Source organism: Geospiza fortis, unplaced genomic scaffold (genome assembly GCF_000277835.1).
Source record: "Geospiza fortis unplaced genomic scaffold, GeoFor_1.0 scaffold78, whole genome shotgun sequence".
Taxonomy (NCBI): domain Eukaryota; kingdom Metazoa; phylum Chordata; class Aves; order Passeriformes; family Thraupidae; genus Geospiza; species Geospiza fortis.
Genome location: NW_005054339.1, coordinates 3,644,592 through 3,656,250, shown reverse-complemented (window position 1 = coordinate 3,656,250; position 11,659 = coordinate 3,644,592). Strand labels below are relative to the sequence as shown.

General features: G+C 39.6%; 2 protein-coding genes across 3 annotated transcripts in view; both read left to right on the top strand.

Annotated features, from left to right (window-relative positions):
• Window positions 1-8,632, top strand: part of ACTR8 (actin related protein 8) — a 10,229-nt gene extending 1,597 nt beyond the window's left edge. Inside the window, 13 exon segments of the mRNA XM_014307632.2 lie at window positions 107-218; window positions 220-333; window positions 1,144-1,254; window positions 1,520-1,624; window positions 2,281-2,454; window positions 2,974-3,067; window positions 3,864-3,996; window positions 4,330-4,483; window positions 5,015-5,110; window positions 5,664-5,804; window positions 6,214-6,478; window positions 6,742-6,905; window positions 7,955-8,632. Of these exon segments, the coding sequence (XP_014163107.2) occupies window positions 107-218; window positions 220-333; window positions 1,144-1,254; window positions 1,520-1,624; window positions 2,281-2,454; window positions 2,974-3,067; window positions 3,864-3,996; window positions 4,330-4,483; window positions 5,015-5,110; window positions 5,664-5,804; window positions 6,214-6,478; window positions 6,742-6,905; window positions 7,955-8,098 (1,807 nt within the window). The 3' untranslated portion in view covers window positions 8,099-8,632.
• A 2,438-nt stretch (window positions 8,633-11,070) lies between these two features.
• CHDH (choline dehydrogenase) overlaps window positions 11,071-11,659 on the top strand; it is a 13,241-nt gene continuing 12,652 nt past the window's right edge. For both annotated transcript variants that reach the window (XM_031058214.1, XM_014307649.2), the window contains exon 1: window positions 11,071-11,143. The gene's annotated coding sequence lies outside the window, so the exon portion shown is untranslated. The remainder of the gene's footprint in view (window positions 11,144-11,659) is intronic.

Genomic DNA, 11,659 nt, shown 5'->3' with positions numbered 1-11,659 from the left:
CGGCGGCTGCCGGGCGCTGCTCCCTCCCCGCTGGGGCGGGCCCGGCCCGGGCTCGGCCTTTTAAAAGCCTGCGGAGAGGGGTGTGGAAGTGCCGGGAGGGCTCCAGGTGGTTCCGGGGACTCGCTCTGATTCCGTGCTCGTTGTGCCGCTTTCAGCAAATACAGAGCAACTTCATCGTGGTGATCCACCCCGGCTCCACCACCCTGCGGCTCCCGCGGGCGACGGGCCACGGACACGCTGCCCGCGGGCATCCCGCACGTGATCGCGCGGCGGCACAAGCAGCCGGGCCAGGCGGCCTACAGGGACAGCTGGCTCCTCAGGGACGGCCTCAATGTAAGCGGCCCCGCCTCACCGGAATCCCCCGTCCATCGCCTGTTCTGCGGCGGTTTGGTTTGTTGTGTAGGGCATATGTGCCCTTCATCCTTCGTGGTTTCTCAGAGGAGAGTACATCTCCTGTCATACTTGTTTTTCATCCTTTTAAGGACTGTAGATGCCACCTACTGAAGTCAGTAGGCTTGGACCAGTCTGGTTTTTTGTTTTATTTGACTTGTTTGCAATGAACTAAACCTGAGGAATTGACAGGTTGACGGTTTGTACATATTGATTTCCCTGTGCTATGGTCTGGTACCACAGTCAGTATTTTTTCTGCTGGAATGCCAACTGTAGCATTCGAATGTGTTGGTTACTAGTTAGTGACTTGGGTAACACAGCAAGTCATTTTAGTCCAGCCTGGTCAAAAGACATATGTAATAATCTGAATCTGTAAAAATCGAACTAACCTCTCTGATATTAAACGCACTGTTAAATAATTGAGATCTGTTTAAACATTTTTGCTCCTAATTTATATGTCTGTAGTTAAGTAGATAATGGTCTGAGCACATCACTAGAGGTGACGTCCAGCAGCCATTAAAAGCAGTTAAAAGATTCAAGTTGACTTGAATAGGTGTTGGGAACTCTAATAGAAACAATAGTTTCTTTAAAAAATAGCATAAGTCCATTTTGGATTGTACAAACATCTGTCCTTTCTACTGTCTATCTCAATTTAATCAGTAAGGTTTCATTGTTTCCTAATAGCTTCAGTATTACCAGTATAGAGATGTGGTTTGAAAGTATTCACCTTGCATATTTGGGATTTTCCCTTAGAAACCTGAAAGTACTGAGCAGAGACAAAATGGCCTTAAAATGGTGGACCAAGCAATATGGTCCAAAAAGATGTCGAATGGAGCGAGGCGCATTCCAGTGTCACCTGATCAGGTAACTCATTCTAAGGTCTTATTAAATTGTTCATTCACACAGTCCTTGGGTGAGATGCTTTGCTTCAGTGGACAGGAATAGATACCTTTTCTAGATCAAATATGGATAAGTGTTATTGTGCTACCTAACTGTAAAAACATGACAAATTTAAATTATAAGTGTTTCCTCAAGGGCTGGGTTCAAAGGGGTATTTAATTTTTCTTCCATGCATAAAAAGTGACTGGTAAAATATTTATCAACAGGATTTGGTTTGGTTACATTTCAGGCCAGGTCCTACAACAGACAGATGAGGCCTGCCATTTTGGATCACAGCTCTGGGGCCAAGTGGACAAACACATCAAATCATCCTGAGTTTTTGGTGGGAGAAGAGGTAAGATTGATTTTCCTACTCTGAGGCTTTGTGTGTTTTAATGCAGCCATTGATCATTTGCAGTCTGCTATAAGTTAGTATGTACTGAAAGATGTGTAAAGCTAATCAAGCAAAACTGAGAAACTTTATTGTGGAGGAACTGAGTATTTTTTATCATTCAGCAAGACAATAGGGTTCCCCTATTTGCTTAACAAGTATCTTGGATTCTTTGCTGCTATAAATCAGTGTTTTTGCAGGGGGTAGGTGAGAACTTTACCCATATGGCATAATTCAGAGAAAAGGCAAGAAACTGATAAAAGTATCACTACATGGAATTGCTGCTGAGTAACGTGATATTTGTGGGCTTCAAAGTGTTTAAATTATTTTAGTTTCTAATATGAGGTAGTGGAAAAATATGCCTTTATATTCACTAGATGTCTGTGGGTAAAAACATTAAAAATTCAAACAATTTAGACTATGTATTTGTTGCCTTTTTATTTTAATGGTTTATTATCAAAGCCCTGTTACAGAGAAATCAGCTATATTGCTGTTACATCAGTCTGAGCTCTGCAATGTCTTGTACATGCTTCTGAAATACTTTTCTTCCCAGTTGTTCCTCATTTTGTTATATTTTTTTGGGGAAAAGCAATGCTCAGGATGTAATCTCTCGTTTTCAGGCCCTGTATGTTAATCCATTAGATTCTTACAACATACACTGGCCCATTAGAAGGGGGCAGCTGAACCTCCACGCAGGACCTGGTGGCTCCCTCACTGCAGTACTGGCAGACTTGGAAGTTATATGGTCACATGCAATACAAAAATACCTGGAAATACCCCTGAAAGACCTAAAGGTGAGCTGTGAACAGCACATTTTTGTGGTCTGGGCTGTATCCACTTCTCTAAAGGTTATTGTAAAAGGGAAGCAACTTGCTGGTATTGGTAGCCTCTTACTGGTGCTTTTCTTAATAAATACCTTCTTTCTGCTGGTGAGCAAGGTTCCCAAGACTTCATCTGGAATTTTGTTCATGTCTTGAAGACAAAAGCTGTTGATAGAACCTTTAACAAGGATGTTTAGAAATCCCATTTTAGACATTTCAGTCTTAGTCTTTGTTTGGGTTTTTTTTTGTGGGCTGTAAAGGAGGCATCTGGGGAAGGACTGCCCAATACTTGTATAATTACTTATCCTTGCCAAGTTTGTCTCATGCCTGATGTACTTTTAAACATTTTAATGGCTATAGACTCTTGGCACTTAGAACATATTTTTTAAAGTATTAAAAACCTTCCCCTTTCCCAAACTTTTGATTTTTTAAATAAGTTGTATATCAAACTTTATTGGAGAGCTGGCTTTAATTTGCTCTTCTTGTCTTCAGTACTACAGATGCATCTTACTAATTCCAGACATCTATAATAAACAACATGTGAAAGAACTGGTAAATATGATCCTAATGAAGATGGGCTTCTCAGGTAAAAACCATAATGCAGCAAATATTCAATGATTAATTGCATAAGGATTTTAATTTTTTTTTCCTTTTAAGGCATATTTTTGCACATCAATCCCAGGTTAGCTAGGACTAGCACCCTCATCTTTTGCCAATCATATAACCTGTCTCTTTTAAAGGGGCAAAATGGTTGGCTAATATTGAAACAAGTTTTTTTTGGTTTGTTGTTATGCATTCCAGCTGTAGGCTTCTCATTCAACTGAGGTAAAAGTAGCAGCAGTCTGTTGTCTTAAATATTTCTAAAATGCACCATTGTCTAGAAGGACAGACTGGAATCTCTGGTACTTCTCAGGTTCAAGTATGGGCTTGTGACACAAATGTACTCTGTAAAGGTGGATTGCAGGGAAAACAGAGGGTCAAATTGGATCTTATTTCATAACTACTTAAAGACCATATCTGAAATGCTAAAAATAATGCTATGTGATTAAAACTAGAAAAAAATTAGGAAAACACTTCACGTACATCTGGTAGCCAAGACCCTGCACTACCAGATTAAAAAAATAATTGCAATTTGGAGACAATACCTTTAATTTTGTAGAAAAAGGATCATTTGACCCTGCTCTTGGCTTCTTCTCAGGACTTCTAAAGCCTTATTCAACAAAAAAATCTCTTAAGTACCCCCTACCCCTTCTTCACTAAATATACAGCTTTCAGTCAGGCTATTTGTAGATCTTGAAAAGACATAAAATGTCCTTTAAATGTCAATAACATGACTGTAAAGTTTGGCATCAATTTAATACAATTTTTTCTCATGTTGCTAGGAATTATTGTACACCAGGAGTCTGTCTGTGCTACCTTTGGAAGTGGTTTAAGCAGTGCATGCATCGTAGATGTGGGAGATCAGAAGACAAGTGTTTGCTGTGTAGAAGATGGTGTTTCCCATCGCAATACCAGGTACCTTAGAGTGTGCAGAATTATTAGAATCATGGACTTATTTGCTTACCAAAGATTTTTGACTTCTAAAAGACAAAATTTCTATAAATATAGGGGGTTTCTTGCTCTGAGGCAGTTAACAGAGTCAACTGTTACAATATGAACCTGAAAGAATTACCTTTAGAAGAAGAAAACAGGCAGAACTGATGAGAACCAATACTATGTTCTGTAATCTTTGTGCAAGTCACAATCCAAGCATGTCTAAAATGTCCCTAGCATTCCTCTCTCTATTGCTGCAGTCAGCCAATATTTCAGCAGCTACATAAAAAGATCTTTTTCTTCTCTGTGCTTTAGGCTGTGCCTTGCCTATGGAGGATCTGATGTGTCAAGGTGTTTTTATTGGCTTATGCAGCGAGCAGGATTCCCATACAGAGACTGCCAGTTAACTAATAAGTTGGATTGCCTGTTGCTTCAGCACCTAAAGGAGACATTTTGTCATCTAGATCAGGTGAGAAGGGGAAAATCGTGTGTTCTCCCAAGTAATTATCTTTTCTTTTAACAGAATGTTACTCTGGGGAGCCTTTTTGTGAGTCCAAGTTAATTGTAAATATTTTATTCAGGAGAATACTGGCAAAAGCTGTAGAAGCTTTAGACTTGAAATGTTTGTAACTTGGTTTATTTTTCCTCTAGCTGAAAGGAATCCCAACCCTTAGGAAGATAATTTCTTTTTTCTTATTGCTCAAATAAGCTGATAACAGTTGCATACTTGCTAGTTTTCAACTTCAGTTCTGTAAGATCTGCCAACAGGTCTCTTCTTCCTGCAAAACCCTCATTGTAGAGGCTTAGGCATGTAGAAAGCTGTCTGGCACATCATACTATGTGGAAAAGACTTTAAAAACCTCAAGAATAGGTAAATAAAGTCCATAGTTCGAAGAGAATTTTGTTACTTTTTGCTGTTTTCTGTAGTTAAATAGATTACACAGCTTGATAAATATAAAAGATACCTTTTTTTGTTTGTTTCCATTGTTTCTTACCTTAGGATATTTCTGGATTACAAGATCATGAGTTCCAAATTCGGCATCCGGATTCTCCGGCTTTATTGTACCAGTTCCGATTAGGGGATGAAAAATTACAGGTGATTTTTAAATTAAATTACAAGTATGATGAGCATTCAGACTCAGAGCCTCAATTTGTATCAGTCCAGTGCTACTAAGCCCATGTGATTTATGAATTGTTCTTAAACTGTGCTTGTAGATAAAAGTAATTCCTGTATGGACGAGTGGGCCTAATGCAGCCCTGGTGGATGCACAAGACTTTCTAAGTAGCTTTAGCCACAATGGTTGTTGCTTCATCTAAATATGATAATTATCCTTCAAGTGCAAAGCATTAATGTTAATTTTGCAAGTTTTTTTAGCTCAGCATTGAATTTTCTAATTTTGTAACAAACTACATTTGAGTACTTGTTTATCATGCAATGCTAAATCTGTAAAGAAACTTGTGTATTTGTTGGGATATTTTTTTAAGTATAAAAAACAGAAGACACTTTAGTATTTTACAGACTACCTGGAAAAAAACCACCTCTATTTAATCTTGAATTGTAAGAAAAACAGAGCAAGACTTTTCTTTTTTCTGTAGTAAATGCCGTAAGAAGGAATACTGTAGTAAAACCATGCCAAATCTCTCTTCAGGCACCCATGGCTCTGTTTTATCCAGCAACTTTTGGAATTGTTGGACAAAAAATGACAATTTTGCAGCACAGGTCACAAGGTGATCCTGAGGATCCTCATGATGAACATTATCTGCTGGCCACACAAAGTAAGCAGGAGCAGGTGTGTGATTGCTGGTTTTATTTTTCATGAACTATCATTTAATTGAGGAATTAAATGAGGACTCATTAGCTCATCTCAGAAACCGGAGTTTGTTACCTTGGTCAGAAGTATTAAAGAATAAATTTGAAGTAAGTAGCTACAGATGCCTAAACAATTTTTTAATTAGAAGGGGCATTTTTAAAGTCTAAGAAGGGATCCCTCTATAATGGGATTGAGCAATCAGACAGAGTTCAAAATAAGCCCTTACTTAGAATGAGGATTAAAGTGAAAATTAGATGAGGCAATAATGCAGGGCTTAACCTTGCTGTGCAAAAAGGTGAAGAGAAGTACAATGGTGCTTAGTTAAATCTTTGTACTGTTCTGTAACTTGCTGTGACCTTTTTTGCATTTTTGTTTTCTCATTTTTAAGTCTGCAAAAGCTACAGCTGACAGAAAATCTATGTCAAAGCCTGGTGCATTTGAGGGAGAATTGAGAGGCCAATCCTCAGACATTTCAGAAAGGATCTACCCACAAGAAGTGGAGCTGGGCTCTTCCCAGGGTGACTGTATGATACCTGGCAATGATTCAGAGGAACCTTTAACTGCACACATGTCCCGGAAAACTGCTATCTCTCAGTTTGAAGGCAAAGCCTTGGGCCTGGACAAAGCCATCCTTCATAGTATCGACTGCTGTGGTAAGAATTACATTTTTACCAGTCTGTGAAACAGACCTCAGGGTGGATTTATGTAACTCCTGTATTTCACCAAAGAAAGGTGTGTCCCTAGGTTTTATCATCTGGAGAGTAGCTACACTGTTTCTTATGCTTGCATTTTTGTTGCTGTTTCTTGTGCTATGTATCCAAGGAAGAGAAGAAGACTTTTAAAAGCAAACATCAGTTTCTGGGCTTGACTTGCACTTTAAAACACAGATCTATGTCTATATATTCTTTCATTCCAGCATCTGATGATACAAAAAAGAAGATGTACAGCTCCATCTTAGTAGTGGGAGGAGGCCTTATGTTTCATAAAGCTCAAGAGTTTCTTCAACACCGAATTCTCAACAAAATGCCACCTTCTTTCAGAAGAGTTGTTGAAAATGTCGAGGTCATCACAAGGCCTAAGGTAACTGTTAACTGATAGCTAAGTAGATAGTAAACTATGATTGGTTAAAATCTTTGAAAGGTTAACAGAAAAAAATTATTTTAAAATCCCAGAGTAGTTGAATATCTGAGATTTAAGGGAGCTCAGCCTGTTACATAGCACTGGCTGGTTAGAGACAGGGAGTTAGAGGCATAGTAAGAGCGTGACTGGTACAGATCACTGAAGTGTTTATTAGCTCAAGGCCCTATTCTTAAAGAAGCAGTTAGTACTGGCCCATGAAGGTAACCTGTCTCCTCAGCAAGAAATTGTGATTTTTTTATTTTTTAGTACTATAAAGATAATAGAAAAACAGTCATTGAGATTAATTTTCATTTGGCATTGTCGCAGACATCTTTTTTATGAAAAATCCTTTCTTTAGGGTTTTTCCTCCTGAGAAGCTGAAACCTCAGAAACAGAATGTAAACAATAGTTACCTGCTGCTGTGGAATGCAACAGGTGGATCCGTGATTGGTCTCGTGTGGATGTTTTGATTCATTGACCAGTCACGGCAGAGCTGACTCTCACTCTCTGTCGGAGTCAGCTGCCTTTGTTATCATTCTTTCCTTTTTCTATTCTTAGCTAGCTTCTGAAGAAACCTTTCCTTCTATTTCTTTTCAGTGTAGTTATAATGTAATATATATATATCATAAAATAATAAATCAAGCCTTCTGAACATAGAGTCAACATTCTCGTCTCTTCCCCAATTCAAGAACCCTTGTGGCCACTGTCACATGGCATTAATCAGGCAAAACTTGTAAATATACTTCCATCTATTTCAGAGCCTCCATTACTGAAGGCAAGATTTTCATAATGTGCTTAGAAAGCATCTTAAAACAAAGTGACTTCTCAAAGCATCTTGAATATCAGTTAAATATTTTTATCTCACTACTTTTTCCTGGATAATACTGAAAAACTTTTCCCCTACCCCACCTGATTCTAACTAGTGAATAGCATCGGAAAAATAGGATACAGCTTTGGAGATGATGCAGAATGAGACCAATGACTGTGTGCAATGTGTATTTTGAATTTAGGATATGGATCCACGTTTAATTGCCTGGAAAGGAGGGGCAGTTCTGGCCTGTCTGGACACAACTCAGGAGCTGTGGATATACCAGAGGGAGTGGCAGCGCTTCGGTGTCAGGATGTTACGGGAGCGAGCTGCCTTTGTGTGGTAATGGAGGGGCTTACAGAGGAACCTGTAGCAATTTCACAGAAGATTCCTTTCCCCAAATGCCCTTTTTTCCCAGGGCACATGAATTGATCTTCTGCTGATAACATATTTTTGGTATTTTATTAATATTAACTTAGCTGAGATTTTTCTGGACGTGTTGTAAAAAACCAAAAGAGTTACTGAATTAATTTGACTTCAGCTACCCTTTGTCTTTTAAATTGTATGCATTGAATTCTGCATACAGAGTACCACTGTCATCTCCAGAGTAACTATATTTATATTATACAGGTATTGTATATTAAAATTGCACCATGTAGGAACTTATGTGAGAGATGTTAAGCCAAGATTCATTCCAGAAACATGTACACAGAAGCAACAGCTGAAGAGTGCAGCTGTGGGTTTAAAGTAATGTTCTGATTGCTACTCTAATGTTACCAGGAGATAAAGTTGTTATATAATTGATCATTGGGGTAAAAGTGAAATGAAGAACTAAAACTACAATCACTCTTTGTATTTTACTTATGTAATAAATTATTTTGTGGAAAGACAAATAATTTGGAAGTGGAGTATTTTTTTCTTGCCCTGTACTTATCATCAAAACCTCTTAGTTTTTCATTATCTATTGTAGAGTCCACTTTTTTCCTTTTTTTACAAAAATAAATATAATACACCCAAAAGACCTAGCTGCAAATTTATACAGCCAGCACTCCAGTTCACTCTTCCAGTTCACTCCACCTGAGGGCAGTGAGGCTGCACTCCTCAAGCACCCTGCAACACCAACCAAACCTGGTTTGGTTGGGCAGCTGCCTTCAAAACCACAGGACTGGTTTGAACTGAAATACTGAAGCTGGAGCTTCCTGAACAAACTTGAGAGCATTTCTATTGCAATAATATCTAAATGACAATGTCTTTTATATGACCTTATCTAAAAGGATGCTTGCAGCAAAACTACAGAATACAAAACTCAAGAAGGTGAGAACTCTTACCTCTGTCTGAGATGGCAATGAGACACAGTCACAAGTAGAGCAGCAAGGAGAAATCACTCACATCCTCCCACTGAATTGATTGTGAGGAGCTCTAAAAGAGAAAAAAATCAGTTTGAAACAAGTCTCTAAAGGTATCATCAGTTATCATAATAATACTTACCAATATATGGTATGTATCCAATATATGGTATGTATCCATGTATATTAATAGAATTTAGAGAAAATGCACACAGAATTATTCAAATGGTCAATTCCAATGTCCATACCTAGAAAATGTGCTAAAAAGCAATGCAGAATGATTCATCATCAATATTAGTTGTTGATTTCATTACTTAATTTTCTTCCCTACTTTGAAAGAAACAGGGCATATCATCTGTCTGCTCCCTGCCAATTCCTCCCATGTCACTGGAATGTACCTCCCCCTGCAACCCGAGGTCTCATCTCCTCTCCTCCTTTTTGTTTAGAGTTTTACCCTGAGCAAAAGCTACGAAATAACAAATTCCTGAAGTGCAGTGTTACTCTAATAAACATAAAACTTAAGAGGAGGAAGGTGAAAGGCAAAATTTGCCAATGCTAGTATATATAAATCACCTAAGACCAAAATCATCTGCATCTTGACGAGATTTTAATGTTCAAACATCTGTATAGCCAAAACATTCATTTTCCCCAGATTTTTGCAAACATCCAGGGGAAAATCTGCTGAATATACCTAATAAATATTGCATCAGGAAACAATGAGTAGTTTCAGCTTAGTTTGCAGTGAATACTGGCTTGAGAATGATAAATATTCATGTGTCCCTGCACTGGACACTTGATAAATATTCAAGTGTCCATCCTGTGCAGGTGAATTTGCTGTTTAAAAAAACAGCAAATTCACCTGCACAGGATTCTCAAAATTTCTGTTTAAAGGCCCTGTGTACGATTCAGTTGGTAACAAAAGGATGAGATATCATCACCAATTTCTAGTCTGCAAACCTGTGAAATACTGGACACCTGTAGGAGCCCTTACAATGAAGTGGAAGCTCCTCTATTTTTTCACATTCCAAACAATGAACTTAGAATTTTGTGCTCTACATCTACCCCTATTTAACTGCTGAAATAGCCAGTTACTTCATGAAACTTCTATACTCTTATACTTATTTAGTGCATGTTTTCTATAGACTTTTTATTTGCTTACCAAGTAACAGCATTAGAAGTGTACAAAATGTTTTCAACACTGCAAACACACATCAGTTTGGGTTCAAGAATTCTTAATCACTGCAAAGATTAAAGACCACTTATATCAAGTACACATTTACTCACAGTTCCACAGGGAACAATTACTCTTTTCCATTAATGAATAGTTATTCAGAAGTTTGGAATGTGGTGCTTGAGTGTGAATAACTAATCACCCAGAGACTGTCCATTATCTACTTATCTGATTAAGAACAAAAACGTGAACAAGTAATTAAGCTAGAAAATTATTAATGGTTCAATACATTCTGAGAAGAATGGTAAGGAAGGACGGAAAAAACCCAGCATCTACAAGCAACATCAGATATTGCAGCAGAGACCATTGTCCTCAGATGATGTCAGGAAAAAGTACAAGATGTCACAATAATTTTGGTTTGTCTTCATTATATCAGCTTTGTTCTGCCATGAGTATTCTGAAAGGGTAAACAGGACTCCCGAGATAACCCTCCCAGAGTGGCACTGCCTCTTCCCACAATACCAATCCCTGGCCATTTCTCGGGGAATTTTGAGATACTCTCATTACCAGCACGTTTTAATGCAGTTTAGTCTACAACAAGCATGCACTACGTTAGTATATACGGGAGATATTCAGAGGACAAAGCCAATAGAGTTATCTGAGTTATACTGTGGAATTACTCGTTCTTCTGCCTACCCAAACGGGAAACTGTTCAGAATTATTATTGAACACACACTTTTCAGTGATACAACCAAACCCAAAAATCGTCACTGCTGAGGTAATGATTCAGTCAGCACAGGCAGGCCCGGCGGGACAGCGCGTTTGCTGCTCTCACTTTAACCAAGGCTTTCTCCTGGGAACGCGCGTTACACAGGTAAGGATAGCAATTAATTAAAGACATTGCACCGGTAAGGATCGCAATTAAAGCCTTCAACTACAAGTTCCAGCTCAACTTCCAGGAGCTGCCTTCGAGCACTGCTCCCAGCGCTCATCCATACAGAGATGCCTCCCGTCAGCTCCGGGACGGAGCGAGGCGCGGACACGGAGCGGGGACACCTGGGGGTTCATCCCCAGCCGCCCTGCAGCTCCCAGTGCTCCCGCTGGAAGCGTTTTCGCAGCCGAGGGTGGGGGAAAAGTTTTTCCCTGCCCCGCTAAGAGCGGGGTGAAAAACTTGGAGCGCTCCGGGATGGAGCGGGGTGGGGTCGCCTCAGCGCGGGGCTGGCTCTGCCCCGCATCCCGATGCTCCGCGGGAGAGCAGCCAGCCCTGTCTCGGGGGAACCTGGCGGAGCTGGCAGCCCTGTCCCGGTGGCACTGGCGGAGCTGGCAGCCCTGTACAGGGGGAACCTGGCAGCGCCATCCCGGTGGCGCTGGCGGAGCTGGACCCCTGTCC